Source organism: Passer domesticus, chromosome 13, assembly GCF_036417665.1.
Source record: "Passer domesticus isolate bPasDom1 chromosome 13, bPasDom1.hap1, whole genome shotgun sequence".
NCBI classification, from domain to species: Eukaryota; Metazoa; Chordata; class Aves; order Passeriformes; family Passeridae; genus Passer; species Passer domesticus.
The window spans coordinates 11,725,609-11,749,269 of NC_087486.1; the positions used below are offsets into that span (position 1 = coordinate 11,725,609).

A 23,661-nucleotide genomic window follows, 5' to 3' on the forward strand; every position below is an offset into this window, starting at 1 on the left:
AACCCCTTTTGTTACACTTATCTTTATTAGTCACAGCTGCAACCTGTTAAGGGCAAGGCTGTTTTTCTTCTTTGGTAATTAGTACAGCTGTGATTTATCAGGGGTGAGGTCACTTGTAATCTCTTCTACACCTACAGTTCAGTGCAAATCTAGCTATGCTACCAACAGTCCCAGTTATGTCAATATTTTTCTCATAATAAGAGATCCCTTAATACAGGGCTTTGTCTTCAAGTATCCCTTTCTGTCAACCATCAAAACCTGGATGCAAAGTTTGTACTTCAACAGAAATTAATTGTTTGGCAAATCCAACTCTGAGAAAGGAAGCAAGGAGAATTTTCTCCCACCATGCTGCATATTCTGGGCAACAGAACATGGAATAAACCCCATTAAAACTGTCATTTGGAAACGAACTAGAATGCTAGAAATCTTAAGTGTTTGGGGAACTGGTTAAATAAAGTAATATAAAATTTGAGTTGAATGCACCTTGTTTCATTTCATCTGTTTTCAGTCATAGACTCAGAAAATATTATCCCGAACTACCCGCAAACTCAAGGTCAAATTCTGTGAGAGCCAGAGCAAAACAATAAAACTAATCATGTCTCTTCCAGGTGACAGACTGACAAAGCTTATTTATTCATATGATCTTAGTATATAATGGATTTACGAGCATCAATGTTGTCTGAGCACAAAGACATGAGAATAGAATCAGAAGGAAGAGTTGAAGTAGCACAGGAGCTCTGAGTGTCACCTGATGGGGAAGTGTGGGTCTGAAGATCAAGTGCCCAGCAGCTGGGCAGGGACCAGGTACCAGGGGACCCCATTGTGTGCAGGTGTGGGAACTCCACTGAAGTTAATGTGGCCACTGAGTAGGATCAGGGGTATCCAAAACAAGGGTGTTCCTCTGATATCAGCCTGTAGACCCAGGATTAAGCTGTGCACCGTGTGTCAATGCAGATGCCATTTTTTGTATGTCCAGCAGTATTTTGATGGTGTGTCCTTGTGTGCAAACCTATTGCACACAAATGTTGAGCCTTGCATCTGGCTGGGCCTGGCCACACCAAAACCTCAGCAACCAGCCTGGGACCATGTACAGAGTCTGACAAACTCAGTTCTACCAGAGTGGGGAGGAAGAAGCCCTGGGTGATAGGTTCACTGGATTCTCTGGAAGCAAGGATGAATGGAAACAACTTTAGTCAGAGAAACTGAATTGTTACATGAGATTTTACTGATATGAATTGCCCACAACAATTTAAACACATTTCTACAGAGAGCAGCAACCCCACTTAGATGACCTTATCAGGAGGGCATCATACAGAAGTGACACCTTGGGTAAGCAGGGTAAAAGCACTCTCTGCTTTTAAAGCCTCTGGAGATTTTTGCATCTGGGTGCTCAGTGGACTATAATGACCTGCAGCTACCTCATGACATCTCCAGAAAAAATCTGAAGGAACACTACTCTGGGTTCAGCACCTGTTCTCCACGTGACTGAGCAAATGACAAAGTTTTCAGTGGCTGCTTGGGCAAATGCCACTGGGAAAGAGAAGCATCAGGAAGACCAAGTCAGCCTAATTGTCCTCACCAAATTATGAGAAACTGAAAAAGCCTCTCTGATGTCCAAGCCATTATACTTGTTCATCAGTCCTTTCAGATTTTAAGTTAGCCATGTAAGGTACAGTAAAACAGGAAGTTATATAGCACAGGCAATTAACCTTCAGTAAAGATCTTTATATGGCCCACTTAACAATTCCATCTTCATTTTGCCAAAGGTTAAATATGTAGTTAGAAATTAATCTAGCTCTTTTTTAGTTGAGATCTAGACAGAAAAGTCAGATTGACACAACTGAACAGAATATTCTGTGTTCAGCCTATGCTACAAAGCTTGTGATTTGCTGGCAAAATTGTCCAATCACTGCTACAGGATGAGAAGACAAGTAAAAATAATTCTTCTTAATACTCATCATGCTGGTTGAAGCCTACAGAATTCATCTAATCTGAAGTATTACTTGCCCAGATTCCAAATGTGAAACCATTTGGACATCCTGGCACAACTGTATGCTTTAGTTCAAAATATTTTGGATTCCCTTTCTCTCAAAACAAAACACTCCAGATTGCCATCCCCATGCTTTAATGCACAAAGGAAAATTTAGTACATGATTGCCTAAAGTCACAGAAATAAAATCCTCACGGACTTTTCCTGAACCCACAAACTAGAGGTTGAAAGACTGGAATCTTTTTTATTACACTGTGCCTATGTTTCCCTCTTCTGAATTTTAATACCCCTTAAGACCTTTCTTTTCTCTTCTCTTCTCTTTCCTCACATCAATTATAACACTTAAAAGAAACATCTAGCAAGAAAAACCAGAATGAAATGTCAGAGGTCTGATATCACTGAAATATTGTCTTAGTGTTCTGTATTACAGCTATTAAACAATGAAGCTTCTCTGAACAGAAAAGGCACTTGGAGGCTGGGAGCAAACAGTTTACAGAAAGATCACTTCTGTCTTAAGAGAAGGTGTCTTACACATTTTTGAATGAAATATTTCATGTGGAAAGTTAACAAAAAGTTAAGACCTATCAGATAAGTGTTTTCTTAGAAAAACTTGTGACTATTCCAATACCTCTGACAACCTGAGTCAAGTATTTGGCGAATGGCTTTGGACAAGGTAGAGTTGTGTGGAGAAGGGAAGAGTGACACAGAAAATGTCATCTCTACTTTGAAAAGGAGAATTGTGATTTTTCTATTTAGACAAGAGAGATGTGTCTACTCTTTCATAAGACATATGGTTTACATAAAATCTTTTAATGTAATATGATGGGGGGAAAAAAACCCCAAAACATTGAAACACTCCCTCACCCCAGAAAAACCAAATAATGAAATCACAATTCTCTCTGAATCAAAGATCCCTTGAGCTAGGATAGATCTGGCCACAGTAGAAAGGTAAGATCATTAAGGAAAAGAAAAAGCAGGCAGAGGAAAATAATTTAATTTGCTTTCCACTGCCTTCTTTGCTACAGAAGTCTTTATCCAAAAAAGCCAGCATGTTGTTTGGACCAACATGGTGACAAACCAATATCACATCATTTAGTAAGGCAAAAAAAAAAGAGCAGTGGAGAAGCCAGGCCACCTGAGCTATGTGCAGTAATGTAGCACAGTGTAGAACAAAGAGTTAAAATTCAAGTTTTCAATATTAAGGCAATTTTCATTTAAACACAAGGAAAGAGATTGTGGCCATTAAATTTTAATAGCTGAAGCTTCACCCTACTCAGTGAGGACTTGGTTTCATTGTCAGAGGAGATTCAGAGAGCCAGTAGCTGCTGTGTAATTAAAATCCCATCATAATCAATTCTGTATCCTCTGTGAGGGGTCATCTCAGTTTCCCACATTCCATGAGAGTCAACTGCTCTTTGGGAGTAATTTTAGAACAAAAATATAAGCATAATATAAGCTTTCAAGTTCTGGCATGAACACATCAACAGTATTGATAACAGTTTAAAAAGGTGTCCTGTAACAGCATGTTAAGTTTTAACTGAAGATGTTTATCAAGCATAGGGCATTTTAGCAGGGCTTGGACTGCAGGAAAGGAGTAGGAGAGGAAAAAGTTTAGCTAGGGAAAATGGGAAGAAAAATGAACTTCTTGGATTCTGCTGCAGAAGCTCAGAAGTTCAAGATTCAATTTTAGTTGCAAGCTAAGGACAGTTGTTTCTTATCCTCAAGGTATTATGCATTTGAATTTTATACTTCTTTCAAGCACTAAAATAAAGCAGTTTCTAGTTTAACTGCAATGTTATTCTAATGAAAGGAATGCCTATGGCCCTGTCATTCGTGACCTTTAGCAGCTATCAGATGATAATGACTTATGCCTGCTTGCCTTGGCTAAATTCACTTTCAGGCCTGTAATAAGAAGTCAGAACTACAATAATGCTTCATTATGCCACATAACATGTACAATTTTCTTATGCTTTGTGAAGAAAAGTGAATTCAAAGTGGAATTTGCCAAAAGAAATATCAAGAACTTAAAAGTCAACAGACATCAGAAAAGGGCACTCTGTTTTTGGCAGTGGATGCAATATGACCTTTGAATTTATTCACATTTGAAAACTCTTTTCCCTTTTTTATTTTAATGGGCCAAATGAAAACACATTTTAAGAAAATGACAGTGGTACTTTCTCAATTTCATTACTGTTAGCATAATTCCAGAGTCTGGTAAGTTTTATATTCCCACAAGGCTTTGTAAGAGTCTGAGGCTGCAAAATCCCTCTAAGAAAGGGATGGACAAACCTCATAGTTCCAACCATAGCAACCACTTGATACAGATTATTTATTTTACATGATAAGATTTGCCTCATGAATACAGGTTTCCACATATCAAAGATATATCTGGATTTTACCAGAGAGATTATTTTCTAAAAACTTCCGGAATTAGTGTCAATGTTTTGAAAACTGTCTGAGAAGTCTTCTGGTAGGTTCTGTCTAGGATTCTTGAAAGCTTAAAAACTTTCTTAAACAGGAGTTGAAGGCTTCCGTTCTTTCCTGCTTTAGGGATAAAAGAATAACCAAGACAGTACACATGATAAGCAATTTCCTATCTATTATAAAGTCATTTTGTTCCCTACTCTTTTGTCGTGTCCAGTGCTGCACAATATAAAAAAGAAAGCAAAAGAGCAAAGTATTCAACTGAGAGACAATTATACCTTGCAAACATCTTTAGGACAAGGTACCAAAAAGGATGTAGGTCCATTTTGTCCTGCTTTCCTTTCAGTCAAAAAAAAAAAAAGATTATAAAGTAACTAAGAAATTTCCACATGCACCCTGCAGACCTCAGATCCTGCTCCAAATGAAATAAATGTTAAGCAATTCTAATAAATTATTCAACTTATGTTTTCCTTAAAATATATTCCCTGTAGACTTTAATGAATAGATTAAAATTTTTAACTATGACATGATATTTTCTCCTAGTTGCTTTGAGAACTAGGTCACACTAATTTGGTGGGTGCAGAGGGGGAGAAGAAATATTTTTAAATCTTCGTTAAAGAGTTTAGTCTCATAACATTTACTCTTATCTACCTGAATAGCAAATATAATTTGATATATATCAGAAAAACCTGTGTGCAATGCATGACCCCAGAAAACTCATATAAAAACTGATCTACTAAATGTGTACAAAATTTCTACTATATTAATTTAAATTATAAAATATATATTCTCTAATTTTTTTTTTCTATCTGCAGAGAACCTTTTTAAAATTTTGCTAAACTGAAATTTTCAGTTTTTTCCAACAGAGCAATTTTTATTCCTCATAACTGGTAGCATTAGAGTTGCCAGAAAGCTCACAGTGACACATGACATCCCTTAAAGATAAATTACTTTGTGTTATAACAATAAATGCTATACTCTCTAAATGGAAATTGACTTTCTGAATAAAAGCATATAACCTTAATAACCTCCTAGATATCACCATGATTTGTAGAAAAGAAATGGGTCTGGTCAGAGGTAATAGACATTCATAAGCAGGGCACGAGTAAGTATGATGGAGGTAATCAAAAAGGTTAATATTTAGCAATGGCTTTGTGACCTAGGTAATGACTCCCGGTGTAATAAATGCAGTAAAATAAAGCAGTGTATCAGAAGAGTTTTTTTTGAGACCTTTTTTCAATTCTGCTCTGGTTTCCAAATGTGTCTTTATAGATTATCCACAAAGAAAGAGAAAATTTACATTGGTTGGTCCTGCTGCACTAACTCTGAAATACTTAAGTTACAGTAATAAATCTGCAATAGTAGATCCTACCAAAATAATAGCTTTTTAACTATCTCGATAACTCTCCGGTAAAAGGAAGAAAGTAATATTGTCTCGTTATCAGAACTGGAACACAAGTAATACAATGATAGTAACTTTTGTAATCATTTGAGTTTAAGCTTTGATTGGGTTGTCCCATTGAGCCACGCTGGATCACCTTCATCTTTTGCTCACTGAGTCTTACCATGCCTCATTTGCCAGTCAAACATCCAATTTTCCAAGCTCTGAAAGAAGCAGGACAAAGCAGAAGACAGAGTACATTAGTATTCTGTGTGTACAGCTTTCTAATCCAAAGGAAGGGCTGCCTTAGTCCTTTCACATTTTAGTGGCTAATAAAATGTTCTGTCACATGAAACTGAATTTCTTTTAAATAGCAGGCGTCCCAATGAAAGGAAGGTACTGAAGAGTCATCCAAATTTAAGGTATTTTCCTTCCTTAGTCAATGCAGCCAAATAGGTCAGTTCTTTCACAACCACTACCACATTATGTATTAACTGTTAACAGTGGAAACTAGCATATGTTATTTTTTTTTCCTTTGTAACATCCAATCAAACATGATCACATGCTTACAACGATGAGTTACTCTTGATAATACTGTGTAACAAAGCACCATTTTTTCCTGACTCATTTCACATATAATGAACTAGCACCAGCTCTTTTGTTTTAGTGAGAAAACTACCAAAATTATGCAACACTAATTCCTTACCACGGCCTGGACTCAGCAAACAATATAACTAATGCTTTGACATCCTCAAATGAGCTAGTCTGTTAATATCACTAGAGCCTGTGAATATTTTGAAGTTACCTCCACTCATCATGCTTAATTATATCTTGCTACAGTAAAACAGTTTTAAAGTCAACCTCTTCTTAAATCCCATATTACAGGAACTGTCATACACTCAGATCTGATACAAATGGCATCCAACTCAACCTTTCTAAGCAAATATATGTATTTTCATTGTGCAAGTAGTTTTGTTTATGGGTTATTCAGATATGAACCCAATATGTGACAGCAGAGAAGCTGTACCAGACAGAAACCAACAGGCAGGACATAAATTCAGGGTGCCATTGAGTCAGTTGCAATCAGTAGGAACCTAAGAGTGAGTTTGTATTAAATAGAAAGGCAGCTAAGGAAAAGGAATGCAAAAGAGACTATTTCATCACAAGTCAGTATCTATTTTGGAGATAACAAGCTCAAGAATGGAGCTTTAGAAATAAGTGGATCCAACCCCAGAAGAGCTGTGTGAAACATCTTTATAGTCAGCTTAATTTGACAATCAGGTAATGGAAGAGAACTGAGAAAATATCTTAAATAAAAGCTACAAGCCTCCATAAAGCCCTAAGTATTTGTTTATTCCTCTGCCTCACGGTCTCTAAACACAACTCCTGTAGCAAGTTTTTCACTGGAGTAAAACAAATCCATTTTCACTTTTACTTTAAAGGCTGCCTTGACTTAAATGTTATTCACAGCAGTTAAACAGTAGTCATTCTGTTCTCTAGTGAGCAATCCTACACAGAAGCATCAGATAATCTTCATGGGGTACCAAACATCAGCTACAAAACTGAGGATCTTGGACAGTCCCACCGGAAATGAATCTGACTTTTAGGTATTGCTCACATAGAGGAAGGGTTTGGAACACACATTACTCTGTTGGAAGATTATTTTTGGTCTGTGGCAAAAAGTTCACAAGCTGGGCCTGCACCCCTATTTTTTTTCCCAATTTCTCTAAATGATTCCATTGTCATATCATACCAGTGTCTCATTCTACACTACTACTGGCATTACACCGAAATATTCATTGTTTGACACAACACAGCTTTCTAGGCTGTTTTACCATCAGCCTGTTACAGAAGAAAGACAATAAAGGCCTCATCCACTTTTTAAATAGAGGCAAAACTAAGCACACTCCCACATCAATCCCATTGGCCAGAAAAGTTGCATATAGCCAGATGCTGCTTTTTCTCTAACATCTAGATTATAATCTTCCTCAGTGAATCTTTGTTAGTACATCATTAATCTCTTAGTCCTTATTTTAATTTGCTTGCTAGGATTTTAGTTCATTTCATAATTCTGTCCAGTTAGGTTACATGCCAAGCAAGGAGTGCTCTTTATTCCATATTTAAATCCCTATTGAATCTGAAGGGTGGCTTTCCATACAGATGTATTAAGTCCTTTAACTCAATTGGTTGGTTTGAAACACCCTTTGCTTAACTTTCACACCACACTAGTCACAATTTCATTTCTCATTTTAGTAAATTTAAATACACAAGAGCAAAACACAAATGAGAACTCTTTGTATTCGACTGACTTCAGCAAAATTCTGTGCATTTTCCATGTGAGTTGTTCCCTAATCTCTATCAAACTGTACACAGAATAAATAGCAGACAGTAATGTGCCTTTTGCACACAATACAATACATGAAGATAGAAATGTCTTTGGAAAAAATCAAGAATCAAAGACCAAAAAAATCCACTCTAGAATAAAAATATTCAATGAGAAAAAATATTTATAGAGTTACAAAGAATATTACAATATAAATTAGTCACAAAAAATATTATAAAGTAAATTAGTCTAATTCTATAATAAGAGAGTCTTAAGTTTCCTGGTGTAATTTTTACGTAAACTAGAGGGGGTTTTAGATAAAATCCACATCCCCATTTGAAAATATCCAAGAAGAAATAATCTACTAAGACAATTCACAAATTTGTCTTTGGGTGAGCTTCATTTCCTGTTTAAAATAGTCTTCTTCCTAGTCTGAATTGCACAGGATCAGGTTGGAAGAGACCTCAGGAGGTCTCTAGTGCAACCACCTCCTCAAAGCAGGAGCAGACCAGGTTACTGGGGCTTTATTGTTGCCTGACTGGCCTCATAAGGAAAAAACCATCTCCTCATAACCTGGTCAGAACTTTATTTTATGCACATCACTAGATATGCTAATTCCATTAGTGGAATTCAAATTTGTCAAAAATAAAATCACTCTACCGAGTTTTGGACTTGCACCAGACTGAATGTCCCACTCTGTGGATAAGATACTCTGAGTGATCTGGCTTCAGAAAAGCTTTGGTGGAAGAAAAAACACAGCAGCTGTGGGGAAGACCTAGTCTAAAACCAAGAGATCTTCAAATCTTAATGACTTCCTATAAATGTGCACAGGCACATGGTATGATCCAGGTAATACTTCCACTGCATTTGTGCCCTTCCCATTTGTGTATTAATTTAAAAGTCCTAAATGTCTCTTCTACACTTGGCCCAGACTCACAGATGAAAACAGGCTTTTCTTTCTCTCTACATTCTCTATCCAACCCAGATAAGTGAAGAGTTTTTTTTCCAATGTTCTTTTCTCATGTTATTTTTCCTTATCAAAGAGTAAGACATTTTCTGAAAATGAGCTTTAGTCTGAAGACTTCCCTACCTGTTTCTTAGGAGTGTCACAAGTTCCTTATTTAATGATAATTTATGGCCCATTAAGAAGCTAATTATAGTTATTTACTAGTACGTTGCAGAATCATAAGACATGAAGTTTTGGTCACTGTCAAGGGCTTATATGACAATTTGTAATAACCTGCAGCTTCCTCTGTTCAACAGCAACACAGTGGACATCAACCCATTTTGCCTGTAGCCAAGAAATGACCCAGTTGGAGAATAAATTGAAATTCTATTTACTGCAGAATATCTCTTCTCACATGAAAGCTCACTAACCTGATAGGCTTACATTGTCAACAATTAATCATGTGAAGTGAGAAATGTTAAAATTTATTTGAAGTGGATTCTGACCATCATTTCCACCAGTTTTACAGCAGATACTATGGGAAGGGAGACCTATAGATCCGTGACAGATTCACTCGCCCTCTAAAGCAAATGAGTTATTTTGTGAGAGGCTCCAAAGGAGGTAAAGGCTTGAGCCATAGACAGGCCAAGAACTCCTCTAAATTCAATCTGTTCTCTGAAAACCCACAAATGAGCAGTGACACAGTGAGCATCAACACACACTAGTTTGGAACATGAATGACGTGTTCCAATGTTCACAAGACTCACTTATGAAAGGACAAAAAGTTTTGGTTACAAGGACTCTCAAAACCAATTTCCCATTGTATGCAATTTGACCAAGAGCCAGCTCTTTATTCCATGAATACAACAGCCTCAGTAAGTCCTTTTTGACTGCTCCCCACTGGGCAGTATGGCTGCAGGGCAGTGATGTTCCCTTGAGCAGGGACACCTCTCAGGGTCACTCCTCCAGGCACAGACATTGCACCAAGAGCATATCTTTGCTGAGTGACCAGTGTCACACAACCTTGTAGCACAATTTGTGCCTGGGTGGTTTTGAATCACTTTTCAAATGACTGTGCTGTACAGTAAGAGTGACCTTTCCATCAAACTTTGTTAAGTTGCACTTCTAGAACATTATATTGAGCCCACTTCTGCTAATACTTTCTGACAGCGCTTCTTTAAGTGATCTAAATCACCAATTCAAAACAAACGTGCCATCAGCAAGATCCTAAATCAGGATACACCGCAGGACTGTGCCTTCTTGTAAAGTTTATTCTGTGCTTAACCACAGTCAGGATGTGCTAACAACTGCTCGTCTACTCTATAGTGCTAAATCTGAAAATAAATGTTTTTATATTGTACAGCAATAAAACTATTTTTAAACCATCTGTTGAGGTGATATGTTCATTATCAAAAAAATCTCTGATGAATTCTACTGTCATGGATCAAAGATATTGTGTCAGAGTGGAGCTTGGAGAGAATAAGGTGGCAAAGTATTGCACAAGAGAAGGGTCTATGATTATAAGAGAATCAGCAGCTAAGTACAGATTAACTCTAGACTGACATCTGGTTTAAATTTCAGTGTTTATTCATACAAAATATCAAATACTGAAAAGATCACAAAGATTCAAATTGCATTAGTTTTGTAAATCAAGGACAAAACATCACCTGTTACCCAACCCTATGCAGCTATCTTATGTATACCACCCTAAATTCTTCTATGTAATAGCTTAACAAATTAAAGAAGTAATTAGGCATATCAAATCAAATAAGAACTGTTAACATATTTCATTTTCCATCTGGATATGAGAAGTGTTGAATTTTGAGGAACATTTCAAATAATTATTCCTAACCCAGATGATGATCTAGGTCAAGCAGAACTTCCATGTTCCGTAGTTATTTATAAACAGTGCCTATCTAAAGGTAATAAAAGGCAACAACATCAGAACCTTCCAGCACATGAATGTTCTTTCTGGGGACTCGCCAGTTCCAGTTCATGTGACAATCTGAGTGCCACATATAACATTGCAGATGGGATTACACCATATGCACACACTGACTGCTCATGACCTGAGAAAGCTTCGTGTTGCTTTGACAATTAAAATATTAATGAAAAATTCAAGGAATTCTACACAGATAGCACAGCCAGAATTGTAAAAACTGCCCTAGTGAGACTTACAGAGTATGGGGAATTATGAGTACCACGAATAAACAGGAAATTCTCAAATACAAAAGTGGTATTAAAGGATGAAGTAATAAAAATGCAACAATCTTGAATACTATAATATAAAAGCCTGTTAACTCAAACTATGACCTGAAATTTCTCCTACCAGGTAGAAACAAAGAAGAAAACAGACCTGTGGGCGGGCAGTTTAGTACCACTCTTTAAATAAAACTGTGATGAAGAAAATGAAAAGAACAGGTAAAAGACAGAAGATCATCCAAGCTAAAAAAAAAAAAAAGAAATTAATACTCAGTGGTTATGAAATTAATAGAAGGTTTTGAAGCAGTCAAAAAGACAGACATTTTGGAATACCATTCACACATAAGGAGAAAACTAATTTATACTAGCTTATATAAAGTATTAAGGAGGTGATATAAATTAACTAGGAAATCCTGAGTTCTGATCTGAAATGGCTAAAATACTTGCAGTAAAAACTGGAACTACTGCTTACAAGGGATTCAGCAAAAGTGTAAGTACTGTGCTGGCAAACTGCAATTTGCTACAATCAATAATTCTTTTTAGTCGTGATTAAGTAAAGTGAACTAGATTAAGGGAAACAGCTCTAACACTAATTGCTCTTAAGTCTTAGGTGCCTGCATTTTTACCAACTTTTAAAATAAATGTAAACTTTAACTCAAATGTCTTTTGGCACTTTTTTTTTTAGTTGCAAGTAAGTAAATTTGTGTTAAAAAGTACTGCTGATATCCACAAAATCTTTTTGCCTATCCAGAGCCTGGCATGCTGCTATTGCTTTTCCTGCTAAACCAACAGGATCAAAGGAATTTCAGTCTTCAAAGTAGCCTTGAACTTTACAAGTAGCATGTGAAGCTTTGCCTTTCTCTAGGCACTCAGTTCATGCTGGTCTCTCTGTAAAATAGGTTTGTTCACTTTGTGGTTTGGGGAATATAGTAATAATGTCTCTTTTTTAATCATAACTTACACTTGCTTTGATTTTTCCAGGTATCTTTGTGTATCACACTATTCTTAGTCATAAACTTGGTCAAAACAATTTTAACACATTTGATTTCAGAGAGAACCTAGAAGAAATACTACACTAACAGCAAGCAAGAGTATCCATATTAATGTGTGATACTTCTGCTAAAATAACTGGATCGTTTTTCACTAAATTCCACTGTGAAGCATTAAAAAAAACAATGACAGAGAGGTAAGGTAGTTCCACTGAAAAAAGAACTACATGAAAATTTCAGATCTGAATTCTTGTCAAACTTGTAATTGAGCTTGTATGAACTTTAAAAGGTTCAAATCCCAGATTTACATATTTTATCACTCCCTAATTTAAAAAAAAAAAAATACATACACTTAAAATTTCTGCTGCTTCCAGCTGAGAGCACAAGATCTAGTGTCATTTGAGCCAAAGGTCATAATGAAATGAAAGAATAATGTTAGGATACTCTTTCTCTGCCATTATTCATTGTATTCAATACTCTTATCCTGGTTTAACTAATCAGTCCTTCCATTCGAATATGCTCTGCATGCCAGATCCTGCAGCAAACACCAGGGCAGGTTTCTCCACGGTCTGAACATTGCAGAATAAATGCTTATTGGTTCTCCTGATTGTCACCCTGATTACATCTCTTAAATCTCTGCTTTTTAAAATTTATGATATTAACTATATACAGATATATACCAATATATAGCTATATAATACTGCAGACTGATGCTATCTGAAAGAATGACAAAGAGTAAGTCTGTGCTCATTTTTCCAGACCACAGATCTTATCAAAGGTCTCAGACAAGAAGTTCTGGGAGGCACCTATAAGCTAAGAAAGACCTTCACAAGGATATTAAAATAACTTATTTTCTTGCTCCACCTCTTTCTTGTGCCCCATCAAGAGAGAAAGACTTGTAAGAAATAGCTGTTCATTTAAGAAGAGCTGACCTTACCACACTTGCTGAAATTTTATGCTGGAGATTAAGCAGTCAATGTCAACCAGAATACTGAGATACAATAGCACAGCTATTGCTGAGTCACAGGATAATAATACGATTAAACAGGGTGGATTTCTTTGCCAATGGCAGAGGAAAAAACATCTGCTCTCTAATGTGCATGGATGAGGAAATCTGCAGAACAGAAAATCCCTTCTACAATCTTAGTGCAAGAGTCTACTTTGACCCCTGGTTTATACTCTTGAGGGCTTCATTTGCTTGGTAAACTGAAGAGTTTGATATATGCCTAACAAAAAGCAAGCTGGCAGGCATCTGAATTTTTCTCTTAGGGTTTTTCTCTGCTGCTCTGTATGTACCTCTCATACATACTGCAGCAAGGCCCCAGCAGGACTTGTGGTGCTGATGTGCATGTTACTAAAACAGCATTGTTCAAGAGCAATTATCTTGGTCAAGCAGCCTGCATTTACAGGGTTCAAAGGGACAAGAGTACTACCAGGGGAATAACAGAATGAAAAGGTGACTACATGGATATGCCTGTGTATGTCAGAAACTTAATGTTTCTACTTGTAAACAGGTTCACCATGTTACTTCAAGGCAGGAACTCAGGAGAGTCAAATCTTGAGTACTCAATTCTTTTTAATGGTGGTAAAGGAGTCAGACATGACCATTTGGCAATGTGGATAGTTAATTTGCCTAGAGCACTTTATGAATATTAATCCTGACACATACAGAGACACTGTACGATTGAATAACAAAGGATGGAGAGATCACATTTAAAACCAAACCCAGAGACAAAAGGACTGGGCCATTGAGGTGGAACCTCATTTCTGTTACCAACATTGGCTGGATGGACTGTGATCATTTATGCATCCCATGACAAAGCAGCATTATTTGACTGCAATCTCTAGCTGAAGTAATCAGACCCTTTAGTGTAGATGTACCTGAAGTCCAAGAGGTTAGCAATTGGCCCCATAGTGCACGTGATTAAAAAAAAAAAAAAACTATGCAGCTTCACTTTCTTTGCCTCTACTTTTTTTTTTTTAGCCCACTGTGGATTGCTTTTTTAAACTCTAGTATTTGTCAAGAAAGATTGACAGATCACCCCCCCTTGAATTTCAGCTTCATGGGAGATTTTCTACTAACTACTGCACCATAGAAAAGCTACAAATGCTAACTTTGACAATTATTTTTACAATTTGAGTCATTATAAAGTAATGAATGCTTGGAAGCTCACTAACACAAGCATGTTCTCTTGTGGCTGTGCTGGGCACTCAGCAGGGCTATTTATACAAGGGGACCCAGCCAAGTCCCAGCACCTTGAGGCATGTTGCTTTCAGCATGTCCTGCTGCCACCTACTTGCCATTCAGCCCAGCACAGTGCAGCCAAATGTCTGCTGCAAATTGTCTTTTTCTGGCTTCGTTCTATTGGAAAAATCAATGAGTGCCAGTTGGCACACATGCTGTGTCACTTGATTTTTAAGTACTCCTTCAAAGTCCTAGTGCTCGTCTTGGAAGTATTTGCAAAACAACCTCATGTCCAGCTCTTGGGAAGTTTTGCTCCTGTCTCTGGCCATTTTTACAACTGTGATGTGCAGTGAATGTGTTGGGGTCACGGGTGTCCTGGCTGAGAGTCACTGTAAGCCCACCCCACCCCAGCTCCAAGATGGGCCTGTTCAGCCTCCAGAGGAGGCCTCATCAATGTGCAACAGGCAGCTCCCCTCTCACCTTCCTCTGTATTGTAGGAGGGGAAAAAACCCCAACCAAACAGAAATCTAAATGTCAGCACCTCTCTAGTGCAAGAGCATAAATATAGCATTCATTAATGATGTCTCCAGATCAAGGGTGAGAGAGGAAGATATTTCAAGACCCAAATCCAATCTTATTATGCCCTACATTGCTGTAGGAATGCATCTTCATTGTTTGAGGGTGGGGGGAAAACCCTCTTTTCTGCTCTTTGAGAAAACCCAAAAGGAGAAGAAACAAAAATTGTAACTAGAATCCAAGCAGATACAGCAAAAATGGCTGTTATTTGTTCCACATTAGTACAGAGACATATAATATGCACCAAGTCCTCAGGCAGAACAGAACAGCAGATTCAAATATCTAGAGTTCAGAAAGCTGCCAGGCTGGACACAGTGACCAAAAGCTTCAGAACTGGAAGGGTTAACCCCTCCCTGTGGCATAATATAGACCTGCAAGAGCATGCCCCACAAACACCTGTGCAGATCCACAACATGAGTAATCAGCCACTGAGCCAGGAATGCCTCATTCTGCTGTTTATTTGAGACATATTTGCCAATGGTCCTAACTGCAGAAAGATAAGGTTAATATTCAGTATTTCACACCAGCTGGAAGAAAAGGAAGCTTACAGAAAGCAGGTCTCCCCTGTTAAATGCAGAAAACACTGATGATATGAGGGCACTTCTTGAATTGCCATCACATCTCACTCCCTCTTCCATCCTAACACCAATGCCTCTGTACACTAATTCATTAGTCACAGCATCTTACAGTCAATCAGTGTAATCAGTCTGAATCTTTCAGTGAATGATAAACACATCCACACATTGCTCTGACATTGATGTGGTGGTTAGGAAGAGCACGTGTGCAGGTTTGCTGTTATGGGAATCGCTGCAGAGCTCTGTTACCAGCAATATTAACCCAGGTGTGTGCTCCCTTATTACAGCAGCACCATTCTTCCCTCAAGAAGGTCACCTGCACCACTGATCATACCTTGTATTAGAGAGATTGATTAATTGGTTAAAAACTAAACATTGAGAGGAAAACATTCTTTTCCAAACATGGAGAGTGGTGCTTTGCCAGATTTATAAACTTGTCAGGATTTTTAATTGTAATAATGTATCAAATTAAAGCATGCCAGATGAACCCTTTTGTATTAGAGATAAGAAGCAGATAAAGGTATTTATATGTAAGCTCCAGTAGAAATGCCAATGTGCATAAAATACCACAGGCAGAAATAGATGTTTGTTTACCTGCATGAGTTAAACTTTCTCAACTTCAATCTTCTGTTTAGTATGTCCAAAACATTTTCCATCTTAAATACATCTTTGCCTGTAGAAGGCTGTCAGTATTAAAGCAGACTTAATAATGCCATCTGTCATAAAAAGCCACCCTGTATAAACAGCCCCTCATATAACTATTGTCCCAGGTTGCTTGCAAAATTAAACACTTTACAAATAAAAAGGCAGAAGGCACATGTTTACAGCAAAAACTTGCAGAACTGATGAGGAAAGGAGAGAGAATAATATTCCATTACAGAAAAGTTAGCCCAGGCTTTCATGTGGAAAAAAAAAAATCAGAAAACTCCAGATAGTATCATTATTAAATGTATTTACTAAATTTGGAGATGCTCTGACAAAATTACATTCAAGCTTTTTCCTTGTCTATAAGAACAGTGGCATTGTTTCTATTTCTACATATTTAGCTGGTAATGTCTAATATTCTTGTATTTTCAGTGGTGCTCCAGCATGATCAGCACTGCAGCACAGGGATCTTCGTTCTGTCTAGTAACCAGGAATGTACAACCCATTTTGGTGCTTCTTAAAGATTTCTCCAGGTTTATCATCCAACTGTTATTGACTAAAGCTTATTGCTTAGTGTCTCCCAAGATTTTGCAGTGCATTTTCATTTCAGCTATGATGAATAATTTAGAGTAAAATATGCCACTTCATTGTTCACTCTGTGAACAGCAATTCAGGAAACCAGCAAATCAGCATAGACTTTACGTGACTTCAAAAGTTTATCCTCCCTCAAAAACAGACATTTTCTACTTATTTCACTTTTTAGTAGATATGAATCCCTCTTTCCCTCATGTAGGTTTTCTTACTGTTAAGAAATACTAGTTGGCACACAGCACTAACATCTCAGCAGCTGAAAAAGAACTGACAAAATTCTTTTTCAGAATGGCTCTAATAAGTGTTTTGCAATCATAAGAAGCAAACACAAGTGCCATGTTGTCAAAAGAAGCAAGTAATTTTAGACTAATGGTCAGGGGAAAGGAATGTACTCCAAACTGTGCAACTAGAAAGACTGTAATGAACAAAAGATTGTGGGGACTTGTTTCATGAAGCCCTCCACACACACTAGCTGTCCTCTGGCCTCACTGTTACAAAGAGTTGTGTTCTTGGAGTAGAGATAATGGAAATAAAGTAGGTTGGTTTGCAAAACAAGAAAGCTGAGCAGACTCTCCCTGCACAGTCTTGTGTAACATTAGTCATAGCAATTTTTTCTTTTGTCACATGTTAGTGTAAAACAAATTAATACATGCCTCCCTGATTAAAATAACAACAACCAAAAACCCACAAACAAAACAAAACAAAACAAAAAAGACCCCAGAAAATAAAAAGTAAAATAAGACATCTGGACACAAGGCAAAGAAATGTATGGTTCTGCACCACATCTAGTCAGTAACCTACACCCATCCTACCTGCAAGTACTGTGCATCTACTGCACCCAGCATCATGGCATCAACAAGAACTCAGAATGTGACTATGAAATCTGTATGTTGTTACTCTTTTAGTGTATATTAAATTAGTGTAAGCAATGAGAAAAGGTTCATTTCAGCACTTGTCAAGCACTTGTTCATCACCTTACCACAACAGCAGTAATTAGAGGTATGGAATGGTGTATGCAAAGAAAAGTAGCCCGGAGAATATCAAGAAAGCAATCTTCAATATACACAGTTGTTAAATATTAAAACTACACTAAGATCAGCTGCAAAACCCTCAGCTGGCAAGGCAGACATCTCTTTATTACTAATGAGACAGTACAATTCTTTATAGCATGTTTGCTTCAAAGAAAATAACTAGTTGAGTTTATTTTTAATTAGTCTCAAAAGGAGGTTTTCATTGAATAGGAGATTCTCAAATGACAAGAGAAAACAGAAGACTCAGCATAAGTGAAGTGAACTAGAACCAGAGGAAGAGAAGCTAAGTGTCTGCTGGACAGGTTTGCCAATATCCCAGGAACTCAAAGTCACTTAGAGCAGAAGCATGCAGCAAGTGTCTCATTATATTAAGGCAACTGCCACCTCTGAAGAAGTCGCTGACATAAGGTTTGTGCATGAAAGTTTTAGCAATTGCTGTAGGGGGTTTTGTTTTCTTTAAAAAGACAAATTAGAATTCATTCCACAATGAAAAAAGTTTAAAAATGTCAAAATCCATTAAGGAAAGAAAGGGACCCCATTCTTCCAACAACAGCAGCTCCTTGGCTTTGGTACTTTGAGGAAAGAAGTGGGTGAATGCTAACTATAATCATGTCTTAATTATAAATAATTTAACACATTCTAGGCAAAAAAAAGAATTAGGAAAATAAGCTTTAAAGGTGTTGAAAAGCATATTCTAAATTTCCTTTTAGCAGGATGGGTGTTTTAGATAGACTCCAAATTTTAAAACAGAAATTAGTAATAATGCTGACTAATAAGAACTAAAAAAAAAAATTGTTAAATGCTAGCTTAGTCTGTCAAATTTAAATGAACTAAGGAACTTTTACACATAAAACACGTTAGATACCAGGAAAAATAACTTATATGAAAAACTAAAATAAACCAGAGCAATAAATGCACAAGGACAGGATAGAACATAATTGCATATGACTGTGGACTTTTTCAGAGCTTTTTGCCCTGCTAATAAGAACAGCAGAACTGTCATGTTTGCCTCCACAGAGAAAAGTGAATGACTCCAAATCAAATAAGCAGCTATCAGAGAAGCATTGTTTGACACTGTCTGCAGGGCCCTTCATAGCAACCAGTGAAGCCTAGCTTACCTATCATCATTTTCATGAGATTCAACCCCTTTCTGACAATCTTAAAGTGATAATGCTGCTAATTTACTTGTCTTAAAAAAATAATCTTACAATCTTGCTTTTTCTTCTGAAATCCCATAAGAAAGATGCTGTGGAGTGAAAATCTGAAAAATATCTAGAAACAACACACAGTATACAAATGCAGGGTGCCAGGAATCAGCATCAGGTCCTCAGAGAAGAAATCACAAATACTTCCCTAAACCAAACAGTTGTCACTAATAATAGTCAGGACCAAAAATGTAACATCCTTTATACACACGGTTAGACATCTTGCAATACAACAATAGAAACCAATTATATTCACGAACTCAGTATTTGAGAAAAAAAAATTGGTTTCTGTCACTAACTACTGGAAAAGCAAGCACCAGTTATTTTCAGTGTTTTGCTCTTTTGATGGGAGCCATTATAACTTCAAATGGTTTTAAAATTCTTTTTGTTTCTAACAATCAGGAAAGAGGGAACACCCTGTAATCCAACATCAGCGCTTGCATACAAAAATCCATCATTAGCAAGTTATGTATGTTTTTTCTTCACCCATTTACTTTCCAGTAGCATGAAGGCGATTGTTGACTATTCCATTAAGTGATCTTGGACAGTTTGCAGGATTTAGTTGATATCCGATTTAGTTTATCAGTTGGGTTTGATTTGGGACAGAAAGGAAGCCTTTTGTGTCTGTTACAACAAAGAAAGTTATTTGTTGTTGCTTGTTTCAGTCTAGGCACTACTTCCCATGTAGAAATACACTTAGCACATGGACACTGCAAGGCACATAGTAGGAGGCAAAGATGTTTGGCATATGGAAATTTTCATAACCAGTATAAAATCTCAACACGTGCAAATACATATTTGCTTTTCCAGTATTCAAACCTGTAAGCTCAGAAACTCATCTCCTAATGAGCACTCATAAGTTACAGAAACTCACTTGATCTAATGAGTGTTTAGTCTCCTCAGATTAATAAACTATGAAACTCCAAGCCATTTCAAAAACAGATGTACCTTCAGACCACCTAAATCATTAAAAGCCTCTGTTTTGGTAAGCAACTTCTATTCCAGCTTTAAAAATCCATATTATATTTATTTTTTTATTCATTGTACAAATCAGTTAAACTGATGCTTTGCTGTGGTATATAGGTCACTTGCATTTACTTTGAAGTACTTTATAAACACAGCAGCAAGCTTTTATAAATGTTCTCCCTCATCTTGGTTGTATTACAGTCGATTCAAGTGGCTTAACAATCAATGCACTTGTAAGACTTAAACTAGAAAATAAAGAAGTTTGATTTAGACTGATAAGATGTTCATAGTGGGCCATACCTTGTAAGTCTCTAGAAGTTAGAGGCAGTGTGTTTGCCAAGAGAGGATAGCAGCTGTACCCAGCAATGATAAATTAAGATAAAAACGATGCCATTTGAAATTACATTATCAATCAGATTTACTGTTCTAATTGCCTTAGTGTGAAAAAAAAAGCTGCTATACACTAGACTCTATACAGTCTAGTTCAAAAGCAGACATTTAAGACACCAGTGAAATACCATTTATTTGCCTATTGAATCTATTATTTCTGTTCCAGAACACCAATTATTCTAGTATGTTATTAGTGGAAGCAGCATACTACTACTAGAAATAATAATAGCACTTTGCAATTATCTCACATGAAACAGCATCTTTCAGACAACTGGAATATTTTCTTCCCATATACACTAAGTCTAAGGGGTCCAAGAATTTTTTGCAAAAGAAGTCAGACATTTTTCATTTCTAAGCAGTAGCAGTTCTCAGAATGCAAAAGCCATTAGATGCTTTCCCCATTTATTTCTTATTAACTGCAACATCTGAATTTTAAAAAGCACAAATCCTTAGATTTTTTGCTCTAAAAAAAAAAAACAGACAGCAGTGTAAATGGGCACTATTGATAAAGAGGTTTCATTCTACTCCTTAAAAATCAGATTAAAACTGGAAAAAGTCTACTGTTAGCCACCAAGAATTTGGCCCATTGGACTTGATAACATGCTGAATGAAAGCAAAATAGAATAATTAAATCCACATGATTAAATTGAACAAAATGGAAGCCACTATTTTCATTTTGGTTTGCTAAATGAAAGGTTAAAACTTCTTTGTCATGTGCACACCACAGATTTTCTTTGGTTTAAATTTGGCCCCTCAAAACCTCTGCATTTAGCAATACACTGCTTTCCAGAAAACTACAAGAGTTTATAAATACTTCCTAAATTTTTCCCTTGCTAATGAATTGATAAAGTAGAAAAACTTTTTTTCCTAAAACCAGATAAAGTAGCAATGACTACCTAGAGAGCCTTTTTTTGTCTTTCTTTTCCTCTGTCATAAAGAAAACCTCTTACCTACTAAATTCCTGTCCTCTTGCAAGCTAATTCTTACTCTAATGATCTGCAAAGTAGCCCACTCAAAACAACACTTTCCTATTTATATCTTTTTGTATCAATTAATGCAATTGCTGGCCCAATTTGCAGTTAGAGCCTAATTAGTTTTCATTCATTACCTCTCTGGGTTGATGTGGCACAGTTGGTTTTTGGTAGCAGGGGAGAGCCACAGAGGTGGCTTCCATGAGAAGTTACTGGAAGCTTCCACTGTGTCCGACAGAGCCAATCTCTGCTGGCTCTGAAGATGGACATGCTGCTGGCCCAATTAGAGAGGCTGATAACACCTCTGTGGTGTCATATTTAAGTAGAAAAATGAAAACAGCACACATGCAATTTTTTTCCAGGGGTGATGAGGAGCTGCTGCCAGGGGCTCCTGCTTCCAGACACAGAGAGAGAGGCCTTGCTTCCAAACTACAGCAGCCTGTCCTTACAGGACTGCACCCTGTGGATGAGTGACCCATGCCACAACAGTTTTGGGAACACTTGTTTGTCCCTGGAAGGGACTCACAGCATAGCAGAGATCAGACTCCTCTCCCTGAGCAAACAGAAAATCTTGGTGATGAACTGGCCAAAACTCTAATGCCCTCTCTCCCTGTGCTGTTGGTGATAAAGAGTGCTGGGAGGGCAAAAAGGTGTTTTAAAGGCTTCTTTTGGTTCTTGTTATCTTCTTCCAACTCAATTAATAATAAATTTACCTTATACCTTTAAATTTGAACCTATTTTGCCCTTAGAGTGTTTTTCTCCCATTCCTTATCTCAACTCATCTGCCCGGCTGTAGCAGAAGAAGGTGAGAAATTACTTTCATGGGTGCCTGGTGTTTGGCCAATGTCAAACCAGGACACTGACACTTTCAGCTGTGCCACTCAGTGAACATAGAGTGTTCTACCCAGCTGAATTGCCATGTGCTCTTTGGCCCTGACCCTTACAGAGAGAGGACTCAGACTGCATCCCACAAACAAATATTGAAGGATTTCCTTCAATAACACATTGGCACCAAGTCCAACACTGCAATCCAAAAGGGGTCACCCAGCTGCTCCCCACCACTGGGCTGTTCCACTGCTCTTTATAACAGTAAAGCTCCGCCTGGGCCCAGCCCTGCACCTTGAGCAAGGTGTGGCTGCTGTGTGCTGCCATCGATGTCCAAGCTGCAGCTCACAGACTGAAGCAGGAAAGGAGGCTTACTTTTGGCCGTTCTGCTCTAACTCAGGAGTTTGCAGTTGTACTTGTGAGACTGAGTTAACACAAAAGCCAATTTTCTGTGCTGACTAATGGCCCAAATTCAATCATAACTTTTCCCTTGATTTAGAAACTCCATGCAGGTTGATCTTAACCTTCGCATCAGCCCTGTGGGCGTAACTTTTTCCTGCCTTGTTTCTGATTTAGCACAGCATCAGAGAGAGAACACAGCAGCAAAGACTGGGAATTAACAGCCTCTGAAATGTCATGTTTCCATTTGATAAGAAAAAGCAACTAGCAGCTGAAGATTACTTTAATTGCAGTCTCATGTAGTAGCCAAGATTATAATCTCTTATATTCACCACTTAACACTGCAGCACTGGTTTGGCACAGAGGTCCACAGCAAAGTTTATTTAATATAAATGACTGAGCATGACTGAGCATTTTAAAGTCAGGAAGGGGAGAATTTTTAGAAAGTATCCAGCCTGGATTAATGTTATGATGTGAAAGTAGCAAAGGTTTCTTCACACTTTAGACACAGCAATATTCCTAAAATGGTTATAAAAGGAGTTTACAGCATGAAACCCAATGCAGAGGTATAAAGACAATGCTAGAATTCAAAACCACACTTGTGCTTTACTTTGTCACAAAGTAATAAAAATGAGACAGACTAACTCGCAAATGAAACCAGGGGTTACCTGAGACCTTGATCTCTCTCCTCCTGATGCAGCTACATTGTCATAGAAACATTTTTTTAAATTTATAGACAATTCCTGTGTATGTCTCAGGTGTCCCTGTGCAGGTATGGGGGCCACAGAGAATGAAGAGCCTGGGGAAAAGAGTTTTAGCTTTAGCTGGGGAAAAGAGTGGGGAAAAGTGTTTTAGATTTTATCTTTGTTTCTTGCCATCCAACTCTATTATAAGCTAAATTCACTTTTCCCAAGTCTAACCTAGTTGCCTGTGATGGCAGTTGGTAAGTGATCTCCAGATCTTTGTCTCCACTGGCAGCTTTTTCACCTTCCTTTCTTCCCCCATCACATTGAGAAGGGGGAGTGAAGGAGTGTCTGGGTGAGCAGC

The 23,661-nt window shown here is 37.4% G+C and overlaps 1 protein-coding gene across 1 annotated transcript in view; it reads right to left on the reverse strand.

The window, feature by feature from the left end:
* The window catches only part of LOC135279841 (uncharacterized), a 418,268-nt gene that overhangs the window by 157,910 nt on the left and 236,697 nt on the right, over positions 1-23,661 (reverse strand). Inside the window, exon 11 of the mRNA XM_064387383.1 lies at positions 23,283-23,413. Coding sequence (XP_064243453.1) covers positions 23,283-23,413 — 131 coding nt within the window. The remainder of the gene's footprint in view (positions 1-23,282; positions 23,414-23,661) is intronic.